We start from the raw sequence: 14738 nt of genomic DNA, 5'->3' as shown, positions 1-14738 counted from the left end.
CCCAGGTCAGGTGCATCTCAGCACCTGCTGCAACCCCCCTCCCCACCCTCAGCCCTGGCTGCTTCTCAGAATTATCTTCCCTGGCCCTGCTCCCAGGGTTACGATTTCATTGGTCAGGGGGAGGGGCCAGGCATCTGCCCTTTTTAAAAAGCTCCTTAGGTAATTCTAATAGTATCTAGGTAGAAAACCATTGGGCTAGTACACTGCTACTGCTTGGCCTTTTCATCCCCCCCCCCCCCCCACCACCATAGCCCTCTCTGAAGTCAGCTGGACCCTGGGGCTTAGGCTTATTCTCTAGGTGGGGAAACTGAGACCCAAGGAGAGGGAAAGGCTACACATGGATTTCAGCTGGAGGGAAACGTGAATTCATTCCACCCATCCATCCTTCAATTATAATTTGATAAAATACGTATTATCACCCTTACTTTACAGATGAAAGAACTGAGACTCAGGGAAGTTAAAGAACTGGCCTAGGGCTTCCCTGGTGGCGCAGTGGTTGAGAGTCCGCCTGCCGATGCAGGGGACATGGGTTCGTGCCCCGGTCTGGGAAGATCCCACATGCCGCAGAGCGGCTGGGCCCGTGAGCCATGGCCGCTGAGTCTGTGCTCCGCAATGGGAGAGGCCACAACAGTGAGAGGCCCGCATACCGAAAAAAAAAAAAAAAAAAAAAAAAAAAAAAAAAAAAAAAGAACTGGCCTAAGACCACATAGCAGTTGTCAGCTAGTATGTGGCATTCAAACCATCCTGAAAACTCACGCTAGACACTGGTTCCAGAACCTAACTTTTACACTTGAGCAGGATAAGCCCCTCCCAGATGCTAGACTTCATACTTCTGTTAATACAATCACACTTGCTTTCCCCCCCACCCAGGGTGGGCTTAACTGGGGTCAGCCAGGCTTGTGCTTCGGGGTTCCTGAGTTCCCCCAGGGCAGACCCCCACTTCAAGGCCCTGTCTAACTCCCATCCTCTACCCTGTGCCCCCTCTCCAGGACTGGCGCTATCCACGTTGGGGACCGTATCCTGGCCATCAACAGCGTTAGCCTCAAGGGCCGGCCATTGAGTGAGGCCATCCACCTCTTGCAGGTGGCTGGTGAGACCGTCACCCTGAAGATCAAGAAGCAGCTAGACCGTGAGCCTCACCCCACACCTGGGTGCCGTCCAGCCCATTTAGGAAGAGAGCTCCCTCAGCCTCTGTGCCAAGCTTTGTGAGGCCCAACCTCACTGAATTGTTGCTCACCCCGTGGAGGTGGGAGGGTACCTGGGACAGTGGAGACAGAGGAGACAAGGCTCAGAGTGATGGGAGCGATGGGCCTGAGGTCATACAGCCAGTGTGGGGCCCTCTGGGCCTGAACCATGCTCTTCATCACCTCCTGCCTCTTGAGGTGCCTGCTTGTTTTGCCTTGTAGCCGTCATTCATACATTCCTCAGTTTCCCCTGAATCTGTCCCCCATGCTTTGGTAGGGAGTGGATGGAGCCTGAGCTTTAAAGCCTTCCTTCTTATCTGGGCTCCACTGTTGCTCACCGTGTGACCTTGGGCATGCTGTGCAGCCTTTCTGAGCCTCAGTTTTCACATCTCTGAAACGGGTTTGCCTATTGGCGTGCCTCCCATCTCACCTGTCAGCTTGCCCAGCAGGAGGCTCAGGGAGCCCAGGGCCTGTGAGTTCCCAAAACCAGGGCGAAGGTGGGGAAACTGAGGATGCTAGGTTGAGCACCTTTGTCTCCAAGGTCAGAAGCCAGTGGCAGTGACACCCCGCTTTTTCTCCCAGGCCCCCTCCTACCCCGCAAATCGGGCAGCCTCAGTGAAGCCAGCGATGCAGATGAGGACCCGCCAGGAGGCGCTGAAAGGTGGCCTGCTGGCAGCCCGATCCTCGTCCACTGTGCCCAGTGTGGACAGCGCAGTGAGTCCTGGGGCAGCTTGGCCACTGAGGGTGGCTTTGGGGGCCCAGGTAACACCCTCGGGCCCCTGGACAAGCACCGTGTTCTCCGTGGGCCCTTGTAGGGGCTGTTCCCTCCGCCTAACCCTTCTTGCTCCCCTTCTGCTGGCCCCATCCTTTAGGGACACTTCCTGAAGGCAGACCTGATTGGGCCCCCATTAGCCATTCCTGAGGGCAGCTCACTCCTGAGAGTGTGGACTGCAGGCCTTCCTGGGCTTTGATCGGCATCCACAGCACTGCAGCTGCCCATTCAGATCCCCCCCACGAGGCCTGGGACCAAGTGGTCTTACTTCTGCCTCCTTCGTTCCCAGCCCGACAGCCAGCACACAGCAAGTGCTCGGTGTTGATTGCATCCCATTGAAGGCGGGAAGGTAGAAAGCCCCCTCCCACCCCATCCTATGAGACCCTCTTGGGTGGACACCCGCAGGGCGCCCCCAAGGACACAAGCTCCCCTGCCCATGCGTGTTGAGACCCATGGGTGCCCTTGGGGGGTATCTGAATCTGGTGGCTGGCCTTCTGGCCTCTGGGACCCAGAACCACAGGGACTCCCCAAGGCCCAGCTCAGGGAGTAGTGGAGTGAGGCCTCTAGGTAGCCTCAGGTGGCCCTCGGCCCTGGTCCTCACTCACTGGATATCTGCCCGATCTCAGTCTCAGCTTCTCCAACTCCAGAGGTGGGTCAGCATCTCTCAGCATCACCCCCTGGGGTAAGACCTTCAGAGCTGGCAGGGAGAAGAGGATGGTTAACACAGTGGACCTCCCTCTCAGGCAGGGATCGGCCAAGCCGAGCCCCGTGGAGCTGGGACAGGATCCTGGAGCCCCAGCATTAAGTCTGCTGTTGATCAGGAGATCAAGGGGGTTCTGGGGTAGGGGTCCGGGTGGCAGGGGTCCTCAGGGGACTCTGGGTAGTCAGGCAGGCCCAGAGAGGGCAAAGACCTCTCCCGGGCCACCCAGCACAGCTAGAGATGGGGCAGGAAGGAGGGCAAGCTAAGGGCACAGAGAGGATATAGGCGCCCGCTCTGTCCACCTGCCAGGTTCCTACACTCCACAGGCGGCAGCCCGGGGCGTGACCCCCCAGGAGTGGCGGTGCAGCCGGCTGAGAAGCAGTCCCCCACCCACCGAGCCCCGGAGGACGAGCTACACCCCAGCCCCTGCCGACGAGAGCTTCCCCGAGGAGGAAGAGGAAGACGACTGGGGGCCACCAGCTAGGTCTGTGGTGGGGACTCCACGGGGGGACACCGGCTCGCCCTCTTGGCCAGGACGGGTGCGGGGAGCCAGTCCCTGTGCCAAGGCGATGGGGGCGATGGGCAAGTCTTGTCTGGCCTCAGGAGGGCACCTCCTGGGAGAGGAGAGGAAGTGTGGAGCAGAGCCATCTCAGAAGGCTGAGGCGGGGGAAGGGCACGCTGGCCGGAGGGCACAGCAGGGGCAAAGGTGTGAGGCTGGAGAGGCAGCCTGGCCGGCCCTCCCCACACCTGGTGTTCAGCTGTTCCCAGACACTGAGGGCTCGGACCCACACCCTCCCGACTTGGCCCAGATGGTCATGGCCTCCTGCAGTGGCCCTCGGGTCATGGTTACAAGCACCAGCCCTGGGCTGGGGACGTGGTGGTTTCTGTGGTGAATTCAGATGCTCCTGCGGGAAGCACACCCGGTGGAGAAATGCTGGTCCTCGTGCGGCCCCAGCCACCAGCTTCCCACGGCTCTGCTTTGGCCGGGCAGTTCCTTCTGCCTAGAATGCTGTCCCCTCCCCTCTCCTGGCCGATGCCTACTCATCCTTTAGACCTGCCTCTGGGAGGCTTCCCTGATCCTCCCTCCCTCTGCTGGTACCCACAGCTGCTCACCCTCCTGGTGGCACTGGTGGTCTACCTGTTAATCATCTGGCTGTCGTGTCTTCTACTTGGCATCCCGAGCTCAGCCAGGCATCCAGTAGCTGCTCACACGCGCTCCATGAGGGACCCTCAGATCCTTAAGAACAGGGCCTTCACCTTATTCCCCTCCATAGCCCTGTGCCCAGGAGAGGGCCTGGCTCAGAACGTTTGTAGAACTGACTTGAATGGAGCAGATGGCCTTCAGTCTAAGTCTTCTCATCTCTGAAACGGGAAGGGAAGGAGGCACCTAATTTGCGTCACTGTCCTGGCCACTCCCTTTGAGAGGAAAGCCTGCATGCCTTCGTGAGAGTGCTTTGCACACCACAGCACACTTGATAACGTCCAGGGCTTTGTAGATGGCAAAGGGCTTTGTAAACGGTGAAGCGTGAAAACGTGGCTTGTTACCATTCTGATGAGACCCGATTTTAGAGCTGATAACGGGCCATACCTCCCGTGATGGAAGTTATAGGGTGGCACAGCCCTTTCCCCAGCCCTAATACTCCATCGTCTCCATCCATCTGTGTCCTTGCCAGCTCCAGCTCTGTCCCTGTCACTGTCCTGCAATGCCTTGTGTCTGGGTGGGACCTGGGGTTTTCCTCTGGGGCTACACCATGGATCTCCTGTCTGTCTGTCTGTCTGTCTGTCCGTCCGTCCGTCTGTCTCTCTTCTCAGGCGTCCTGTGTCACCGCTCTCCACCCCGTCTCATCTGCCCCTGTTCTAGCTGGCCATCGACAGTCCCGGTTGCCCCTAACTGCGTCTTCCCCCCATTCCGTGTCACCAACCACCACCCCGGGCCCCCGGCACTGCCACCGAGGACGCCTGCCTTCCTGCCCGCCCGCCCACCCACCCAATGGCCCCTTGAGCCCAACGCAGGGCCCCAGGGCCCGGAAGACTCCTCAGGCCCCAGCCCACCCGCCAGGAGCTGACGCTCTCTGGTTCCTACGTTACAGCCCCGCCCCCGGCCCCACCTGCGAGGAGGGCTTCTGGCGCATGTTCGGGGAAGCCCTTGAAGACCTGGAGTCATGTGGTCAGTCGGAGCTGCTGAGGGAGCTGGAGGTACGCCCTGCCCCCCCCAGGCCCCCGTGGGAGGTGGCACGTTGATGGCATTGTGCTCTTGTGTAACACGTACAAGGGTACTCACCTGGCACCCTCTGTGTAAAGGTGCCTTCACGTGCATACAGACTGTGGATGGACCCGTGTGCAAGTGTGACTGAGCACCGTGGTGTGGCACGTTAATCGGGGTGTGTGCACATGTGAGCGTGTTCGGCATAAAACGTGTGTGTGCGCACGGGGGGCGTGTGTGTGTGCGTGCAGGTGAGCACGCTCATGCATGCACAGTGCTGAGTATTGTCAGAACACGTGTGTCAGTGTGCACATTGGGATGCATAAGGGCAGTTGTGGTGTCTGTGTGTGCATGTCGTTAGCATGCCCAGTGGAAGCTTGTGGATGTCAACATCAGTAACAGCATGGGACATGAGAGGCCGAGAGGTGAATGCGGCTTTCTGTGAGGTCAGCCTTGCCCACGATGGGAAAGGCTGCCTGGGGAGACCTAGGGAGGATCTCATTGGGTCAATTCTGAAGCTCCTTCATATTCTGAGAGCAGTAATTTACACTCTGTTTGTCTGTGCTTTTGCCCTATTTTTGTTCCTAAAATTATTGATTGAGCCTTTTTTTTTCTCTATCAGCCTTGCCAATTACTAGGCTCATCAAAGAACCAAGTTTTGTTTTTGTTAACTATGTCTCATATTTCATTGTCTCCTACCTTACTCTTTTGTATGTCTAGCTTCGATATTCCCTTCCTTCGACTTTGTCTTTAAATCTTGATACTTTTCCTGGTTTCTTAACTCCTTAGTCTTCAGTCTTTCTTGCTCCCTAACATCGTGCATTTAAAGATAGGAATTTACCTGTAAGCACTTACCTGCCTCCCACAGGGTTTAAGTTGTACTTTTATGGTCTATTCAAGTCCTACACTGTCCTCTGGCGCTGCACCATGGATCCCCCCCCCCCCCCGCCGCCTGTCTCTCCGTCTGTCTCTCTTCCCAGGCGTCCTGTGTCACCACTCTCCGCCCCATGTCATCTGCCCCTGTTCTAGCTGGCCACTGACAGTCCCGCTTGCCCCTAGCTGCGTCTTCCCCCCATTCCGTGGCACCAGCCACTGCCCTGGGGCCCCAGCACTGCCACTGAGGACGCGCTGCAGGGTTAAGCCTCTGCGCTCCCAGCCCCATCCTTGCACTCTCTCGAATGCAGGGCCTCCGTCCGCATCTGTCCGTTGCTGGGGTCGTGCACATGCTGTTTCCGCTTCCTGCCAGGGACTCTCCTTCCTCCCCGTTTCTTGCTCATCTTTCAGATCTCGGCTCTGGAAGCTTTCCCGATCCCTCATACTGACAGTTTCACTGTTCCAGCCGCTCACATTCTGTGTACCTTGGCCTCTGTGACATTTACTGCCATGTGTAATTTCACCTTCTTTATTTTTGTGACTAGCAAGTTAGCAGAGTGGTTAAGACCCTCGACCCTGGAGCCAGACTCTGAGTTCAGATCTTAATCTTTCTAAGCCTCAGTTTCCTCTTCTGTAAAATGGGCGGCGGTGGGGGGAAGTTATTTGCCTGGCTCATAATATTGTAGAGCATAAAATGAGTTCTGTGTGTCAAGTGCTTGGAACTGAGTCCAACGCAGTATAAGTGCTAATAATTCAGTGCCAATGATTATTATTCTGATTGCTCATCATTGGGCTGAGAGCCCTAGGAGGGCAGGGACCTCATCTATTCTGTTAACCATTGTGACCTTGAAGGCTGGCACACAGTAGGTGTCCATAGATGTTGACCGCACACAGAGCAGGAAGCATCTGAGTGAAGAGCTGTGTCCCTACAGGCATCCATCATGACAGGCACCGTGCAGAACGTGGCCCTCGAGGGCAGGCCTGGCCACCGGCCCTGGAGGAGGAACCAGGAGATACGAGCTTCCCCAGAAGAAATGCAGGAGGTGCTGCTGCCGACACCCTTGGAGATGCACAAGGTGGGTGCTGGGGGAGCACAGGAGGCCTGGATGCATGTCCTGATGCCGTGGGTATTCGCCATAGCTCCAGATGGCCCCCGCCCCTCTCTGGGCTTCATTCTCCTCCACCAATAAAACACAGATTTTATAGAAGGCAGAGTTTTCCAAAACTCCTGCCATTTGGGCGATACACACACACACACACACACACACACACACACACACACACACACACACTCGTGATACTTTTCTTTAAGTAGACTCACTTTTTCCCTACTTATCGTGTGCGTGTATAATATAAAGGCTTCTATATGTGTGTGTATATATATATATGTGTGCGTGCATATCAGTACCTTAAATGAGAGGCCAGCGTTTTTGCCATCTATAGGCTACTGTCTAGGAAAACAAAACACAGAAGAGAAAAAAGACCTCTCGGCCCATAATAACCTTCAGAAGGCTCTGAGCCTGAAGCCAGCTCTTTGGTGGACGGGGAGATGGGAAGTGTCAAAGGGTGGTGAAAACACATGTCCACCCCACTGAGACTTTCTCCTGGAACGGAAGCAGGAAGATTGAAAAAGAACTGAAAGGAACTCCTTTTCCTACAGCTTCCACTGTGACTGAGTGCTGTAGATGGAGGGTCAGCGGAGGTGGAGGGGAGGGGGTGCTCCAGAAGCCAAGGCTTGGGCACGATGCCGAGGCAGTAACACACGTGGAAGAACAGCCAGGTGGGCTAGGGCTGGGTCCCGGAGGCATCAGATGCCAGACCAAGGGGCTTAGGCAGCTGTGGGAGGCTAGGGGGAAAGATCGGGGCTCCAGAGGTCTCCTCCTCCTGTTCCCAGGTGACACTGCACAAGGACCCTGTACGGAGTGACTTTGGTTTTAGTGTCTCAGATGGCCTCCTGGAGAAGGGCGTCTATGTCCACACTGTGCGCCCTGATGGGCCGGCTCAACGTGGGGGTCTCCGGCCCTTTGACAGGGTCCTCCAGGTAATGCTGGGTGGTGGCACTATTGATGGAGTGGCCGTTCCTAGCCCCATAGTGGGGAGAAAGCCTGACTTCTACATTGGCTGAGTGGCCTTGAGCAGGTTGCCTCCTCTCTCTGAGCCCCAGGTTTCTTTTTTTTTTTTAAAAATAATCCTTTATTTTTTATAGATTTAATTAATTAATTAATTAGTTTGTTTGTTTTTGGCTGTGTTGAGTCTTCGTTGCTGTGCACGGGCCTTCTCTCGTTGTGGTGAGCTGGGGCTACTCTTCGTTGTGGTGCGTGGGCTTCAGCAGTTGTGGCTCACGGGCTCTAGAGTGCAGGCTCAGTAGTTGTGGCGCACGGGCTTAGCTGCTCCACGGCATGTGGGATCTTCCCGGACCAGGGCTCAAACCCGTGTCCCCTGCATTGGCAGGCAGATTCTTAACCACTGCACCACCAGGGAAGCCCTGAGCCCCAGGTTTCTCATCTGAAAGAAGGGAATGACAACACAGTTGTATTGGTGAGGTTAGGCTAAATTATGCTGCAGGAACAAACAATCCCAAATCTCAGTGGTTTAATACACATGAACATTTATTTATCACTTATATGATTATGTCCACTGTGGGCCAGTGTGGGCCTTGCTCCACCTGGATTGGTGGAGGCTCCACCCTCTAGTAAATGCCTTGGACTCCATGGCAACTAAGTCATGTGATCTCACAGCAAGGGAGCCTGGGAAATGTGAGTGGGCAGATAGAAGCTGTGGGGCATCTCCGGCACACCCTTTCCTATGCCCCACATTCTAGGCAGGAGGCTCAGCGTGTGGTCTGCTTGTGATGTTAAAAAAATGGAGACAGTCTCTAGGTCCATCCACGTCTCTGCAAATGGCACAATTTTGTTCCTTTTTATGGCTGAGTAATATTCCATTGTATATATGTACTACATCTTCTTTATCCATTCCTCTGTTGGTGGACATTTAGGTTGCTTCCATGACCTGCCTATTGTAAATAGTGCTGCAGTGAACATTGGGGGTGCATGTGTCTTTCGGAATCATGGTCTTCTCTGGGTATACGTGCAAGAGTAGGATTGCTGGATCATATGGTAGTTCTATTTGTAGTTTTTTAAGGAACCTCCATACTGTTCTCCATAGTGGCTGTACCAATTTACATTCCCATCAACAGGGCAAGAGGGTTCCCTTTTCTCCACACCCTCTCCAGCGTTTGTTGTTTGTAGATTTTCTGATGATGCCCATTCCGACTGGTGTGAGGTGGTACCTCATTGTAGTTTTTTTTTTATATATACAGCAGGTTCTTATTAGTCATGAATTTTACACACATCACTGAATACATGTCAATCCCAATCACACAATTCATCCCACCACCACCCCCGCCCTCCTGCTGCTTTCCCCTGCTTGGTGTCCATACGTTTGTTCTCTACATCTTTGTCTCAATTTCTGCAAACCGGTTCATCTGTACCATTTTTCTAGATTCCACATATATGTGTTAATATAAGATATTTATTTTTCTCTTTCTGACTTACTTCACTCTGTATGACAGTCTCTAGGTTCATCCATGTCTCAACAAATGACCCAATTTCGTTCCTTTTTTGGCTAATATTCCATTGTATATATGTACCACATCTTCTTTATCCATTCGTCTGTCAATGGATAGCCTATTGTAAATAGTGCTGCAGTGAACATTGGGGTGCATGTGTCTTTCGGAATCAGGGTCTTCGCTGGGTATATGCGCAAGAGTGGGACTGCTGGATCGTATGGTAGTTCTATTTGTAGTTTTTTAAGGAACCTCCATACTGTTCTCCATAGTGGCTGTACCAATTTACATTCCCACCAACAGTGCAAGAGGGTTCCCTTTTCTCCACACCCTCTCCAGCGTTTGTTGTTTGTAGATTTTCTGATGATGCCCATTCCGACTGGTGTGAGGTGATACCTCATTGTAGTTTTTTTTTTTTCCATGACCTGCCTATTGTAAATAGTGCTGCAGTGAACATTGGGGTGCATATGTCTTTTTGAATTATGGTTTTCTCTGGGTATATGCCCAGTAGTGGGATTGCTGGATCGTATGGTAGTTCTATTTGTAGTTTTTTAAGGAACCTCCATACTGTTCTCCATAGTGGCTGTATCAACTTACATTCCCACCAACAGTGCAAGAGGGTTCCCTTTTCTCCACAGCCTCTCCAGCATTTGTTGTTTGTAGATTTTCCGATGATGCCCATTCTAACTGGTGTGAGGTGATACCTCATTGTAGTTTTGATTTGCATTTCTCTAATAATTAGTGATGTTGAGCAGCCTTTCATGTGCTTCTTGGCCATCTGATGTTGTCTTTGGAGAAATGTCAATTTAGGTCTTCTGCCCATTTTTGGATAGAGTTGTTTGTTTTTCTAATATTGAGCTGCATGAGCTGTTTATATATTTCGGAGATTAATCCTTTGTCCATTGATTCGTTTGAAAATATTTTCTCCCAATCTGAGGGTTGTCTTTTCGTCTTGTTTATGGTTTCCTTTGCTGTGCAAAAGCTTTTAAGTTTCATTAGGTCCCATTTGTTTATTTTTGTTTTTATTTTCATTACTCTAGGAGGTGAATCAAAAAAGATCTTCCTGTGATTTATGTCAAAGAGTGTGCTGCCTATGCTTTTGTCTAAGAGTTTTATAGTGTCCAGCCTTACATTTGGGTCCTTAATCCATTTGGAGTTTATTTTTGTGTATGGTGTTAGGGCGTGTTCTAATTTCATTCCTTTACATGTAGCTGTCCAGTTTTCCCAGCACCACTTATTGGAGAGACTCTTTTCTCCATTGTATATCCTTGCCCCCTTTGTCATGGATTAGTTGACCATAGGTGCGTGGGTTTATCTCTGGGCTTTCTATCCTGTTCCATTGATCTATATTTCTGTTTTGGTGCCAATACTAGACTGTCTTGATTACTGTTGCTTTGTAGTATAATCTGAAGTCAGGGAGCCTGATTCCTTCAGCTCCATTTTCTTTCTCAAGATTGCTTTGGCTATTTGTGGTCTTTTGTGTTTCCATACACGTTGTAAAATATTTTGTTCTAATTCTGTGAAAAACACTATTGGTAATTTGACAGGAATTGCATTGAGTCTGTAGATTGCTTTGGGTAGTATAGTCATTTTCACAATATTCTTTCAATCCAAGAACATGTATATCTCTCCATCTTTTTGTGTTGTCTTTGATTTCTTTCATCAGTGTCTTATAGTTTTCTGAGTACAGGTCTTTTGCCTCCTTAGTAGGTTTATTCCTAGAGACTGTCATATAGGGTGAAGTAAGTCAGAAAGGAAAAAACAAATATCGTATATTAACACATATATGTGGAATTTAGAAAAAAGGTAGAGATGAACCTATTTGCAAAACAGAAATAGAGACACCGATGTATAAAACATATGGACACCAAGTGGGGAGGGGGGTGGGATGGATTGGGAGATTGGGATTGATGTATGTACACTACTATATATGAAGTAGATGGCTAGTGAGGGCCTACTGTATAGCATGGGGGGAAAAAAAGGTCCAGTCTGTTTGCAGGACATATATTAAGTTAACCTTAAAAATGCATTCCAATATACATGATGTGCAGACAAACACTGTTTGACTCCACTTATATGAGGTACCTAGAATGGCCAAATTCATAGTCAGAAAGTACACTGGTAGATGCCAGGGGCCAGTGGTTGGGGGTGGATTTCAGAGTTAGTGTTTAATGGGGACAGAGTTTCAGTTTAGGAGGGTGAAAAATTCAGGAGACGGATGATGGTGAGAGCTGTACAACAATGTGAATGCACTTAGTGCCACTAAACTCTACAGTTAAATACGGTTAAAATAGTATGTTTTATATTATGTGACTTTTACCACAATAAAGAAACATTTAAAAAATAAATAACTAAGGGTCTTCCCTAGCGGTGCAGTGGTTGAGAGTCCGCCTGCCGATGCAGGGGACACAGGTTCGTGCCTCGGTCCGGGAAGATCCCACGTGCCGCGGAACGGCTGGGCCCGTGAGCCACGGCCACTGAGCCTGCGCGTCCGGAGCCTGTGCTCCGCAGCGGGAGAGGCCACAACAGCGAGAGGCCCGTGTACCGCAAAAAATAAATAAGATTTTTCAGATGAGAAAAAAAAAGGGAGACATGCAGGTGCTGGAGGGTGAAGGATGCATGGAAGGGTTGAAAGACTGAAATGAGAGTGCCTTCCTCTGTGTGAGTGCTCAGATTCACCCTGTGTCTGGGCTGGGCAGGGTCTGTATTTGAGGAAATTCTCACCTACTTCAGTGCAGGCTGAGCTGACGCCTTCTGCCCCATGGCTGTGCACGTGCAGGTCAACCACGTTCACACGCGGGACCTTGACTGCTGCCTGACGGTGCCGCTCCTGGCTGAGGCGGGCGATGTCGTGGAGCTGGTCATCAGCCGCAACCCGCTGGCCCAGAGCAGCCGGGCCCCACGAGCACCGGGCCCCAGAGGCCCACGGATGCTGTGATGTCAGCACGTGGTCTGGACACCTTGGAAGATCCTGGCGCCCACACATGCAGCCAGGCTGAAGAAGTGGCCACCCACTCGTCCATCTGTCATCTGGCAGGCTCTGACCAGACTCTTCTCCACGTCTGCGGCAACAGGGGGCCGGGCCCAGTTGCGGTGATATCGAGGTCTTTCTCCAGTTGGACCTCCAAGATGCCCAGTGTGGGGCCTGCCCAGTAGGGGTCAAGGCAGGCTGCTCAGCTGGGAGTACAGGGGCTGCCCCAGGTACCTCTAGAACCCCTGGGAATAGCGTCTAGTGCGGGGACAGCTCAGCTCCACGTAAGGAGTCTTCTCCCAGAAGAGCTATGCAGCCTGAGTGGCTGTGAGGGAGGAGTGAGTGCCGTGTCTCAGGAGGTGAGCAGGGCGGGACCTGATCCCACGTGTGCGGTCGCAGGCAGGTGGGTGCAGCTTCCCGGCGATGCGTCATGCTGGCTCAGGTGGTTAGCGTCCCCCGGGGGAGCATTGAGGGGGAAGGTGGGGGCTACTTCATCTGGACAGCCTCCCACCAGGAAGGAGGCTGCTCAGCGGAAGAGGCCAGCCGCTTCCCTTCTCCAGACTCTGGTGTTCAGGGCTCACCAGCATCCTCACTTAGGAGACTCTGAACTGGGGTGTCTGGATTCCCAGGAAGCACTGCCCTTTGAGGGGTTCTTTCATTTCTGAGACTCTGGTCGAAGCCTCTGTAGTTTGAGACCGCAGTTCTGGGCCCATTGGGCGAGCTTGGTGTCAGGCTTTGCGCTGTCAGCCCCTCCTGCTGCTTCAGTAGGACGTGTGGCCACTGGACCATGAGTACACCCGTCTTAGCCCAGGCCTCTCAGGGTGGGTGGGAGTCATTTCAGGACAAAAGACCCAGGGGGTTCCATTCAGCTGCTATTACTGTGAAGATGGGAAAACCATGGCAATAAGTAGGATATGTAAGATGATAGAGTTCCTAGCCAAATAAATCAGTGAAGGAGGAGAGAGAAGCAGAGCCGGACAGACAGGCAGGGGAGACAGGCCATTCTTTCTCACACCCCGCAGCGACAGTGTCCAAAGTGGTCATTCAAGGAAGTTGATTCTCACTTGAAATCTGGAAGCACCGGTATCCCTTAAAACCGCTTTCCTCATTTTCTGCAGCCCAGAAACCCTTTTGGTTTTGAGAAGGGCCCGGGGTCTCCACCTGGTGGCCTGGGCTGTGGCCCCTGAGATGGAGGTGGGCAGAAAGGATTCAGCCAGGTCTTGGGACCTGTTCTGCCCCTTCCCAGCTCTTAACAGGGTCTCAGGAAAACAGGGGGTGCCCACTCCCACCTTCCTCCTCCTCTACCCCTGAATCCCTGGAAGCCTGAAAAAGGCTCTTCCACTCAAGGGACTCGATAGGGAGTCAAGACGTCTCTTCCTTCCACCCTGGGTCCCTGCTCGTGCTGTGTGAACTCCTCTGGTCTGACCCCCCTGGACAATTAAGGGGTTGACAGTCTCTGAGCAGGTACTGGCCTGCCTGTCAGGGCGGAACCATGTCTGCCCGCTGGGCTTGGGAAAGCTACGCTCCACAGCAGCCGAGGAAGATGCAGCGACCCTGAACAGTTTTCTGCCCTCCTCGGGCTGAGGCCTCTGCGATTCCCCCAGACGTATGCAACCAGGCCAGGCAGGTGGATCTCCTGGCCACGCCGGCCTTCTCATATGCAATATTCCTCTGTCTTCTCATGGGGATTGTTCACCCCAGAATTGACACCTCCTGACACCTGTCCCCCAGTGAGCATCCTGCCTGCCTATGCATTTTGGGTACAGCCCCTGGGACATGCCCCTTCCACCCCCTAAAAGCTGTATTTTTCTCTGGCTGAGATTGGAGCATATTCCTTGTATTTTTCTACATGGGGTTTTCTTAGGGCTCTCGGGAAGCACACATGCCAAGGGGTGGCACTGTAAAGGCCACTTGGGGTCTCCTTGGGGCCCACGTGTACATTTGCCCTACCGACTTGCAGTGACGTGGGAGTGGGGGGAGGGGGGTGCTGTTGAGATGATCTTTTTTAAAAAAATTATTTAAAAGCACTTGGATTAGTGTGTCTTTTTAAAACAAAAAAACATAGGCTGGTGATACCTATCTAATTACCCATGACAGTTTTCACAAAACTAGGACAAATAATCCTAAAATTTCTGTCGAACCACAAAAGACCCAGAATTGCCAAAGTAATTCTGAGGAAAAAGAACAAACCTGGAGGAATAATCCTCCCAAACTTTACACAATACTACAAAGTTACAGTAATCAAAGCAGCACGGTATTGGCACAAAATGGACATATGGATCAATGGAACAGAATAGAAAGCCCAGAAAAAAACCCACACACTTATGGTCAATTAATTTTCGACAGAGGAGGTAAGAATATACGATGGAGAAAGACAAGAATATACGATGGAGAAAGACAGTCTATTCAGCAAGTGGTGCTGGGAAAGTCGGACAGCTGCATGTAAATCGATCGATCAATGACATCAGAA

At 52.3% G+C, this 14738-nt stretch overlaps 1 protein-coding gene across 1 annotated transcript in view; it reads left to right on the top strand.

Moving 5' to 3' along the window:
* The window catches only part of GRIP2 (glutamate receptor interacting protein 2), an 88479-nt gene extending 74047 nt beyond the window's left edge, over positions 1-14432 (top strand). The window contains 9 exon segments of the mRNA XM_032647961.1: positions 990-1129; positions 1767-1831; positions 1833-1896; positions 1899-1946; positions 2966-3140; positions 4747-4852; positions 6665-6808; positions 7627-7773; positions 12077-14432. Of these exon segments, the coding sequence (XP_032503852.1) occupies positions 990-1129; positions 1767-1831; positions 1833-1896; positions 1899-1946; positions 2966-3140; positions 4747-4852; positions 6665-6808; positions 7627-7773; positions 12077-12235 (1048 nt within the window). The 3' untranslated portion in view covers positions 12236-14432.
* The last annotated feature ends 306 nt before the right edge of the window (positions 14433-14738 follow it).

The sequence above is a fragment of the Phocoena sinus genome, chromosome 11, assembly GCF_008692025.1.
Source record: "Phocoena sinus isolate mPhoSin1 chromosome 11, mPhoSin1.pri, whole genome shotgun sequence".
Taxonomy (NCBI): domain Eukaryota; kingdom Metazoa; phylum Chordata; class Mammalia; order Artiodactyla; family Phocoenidae; genus Phocoena; species Phocoena sinus.
This window is presented reverse-complemented; position numbering and strand designations above follow the sequence as displayed.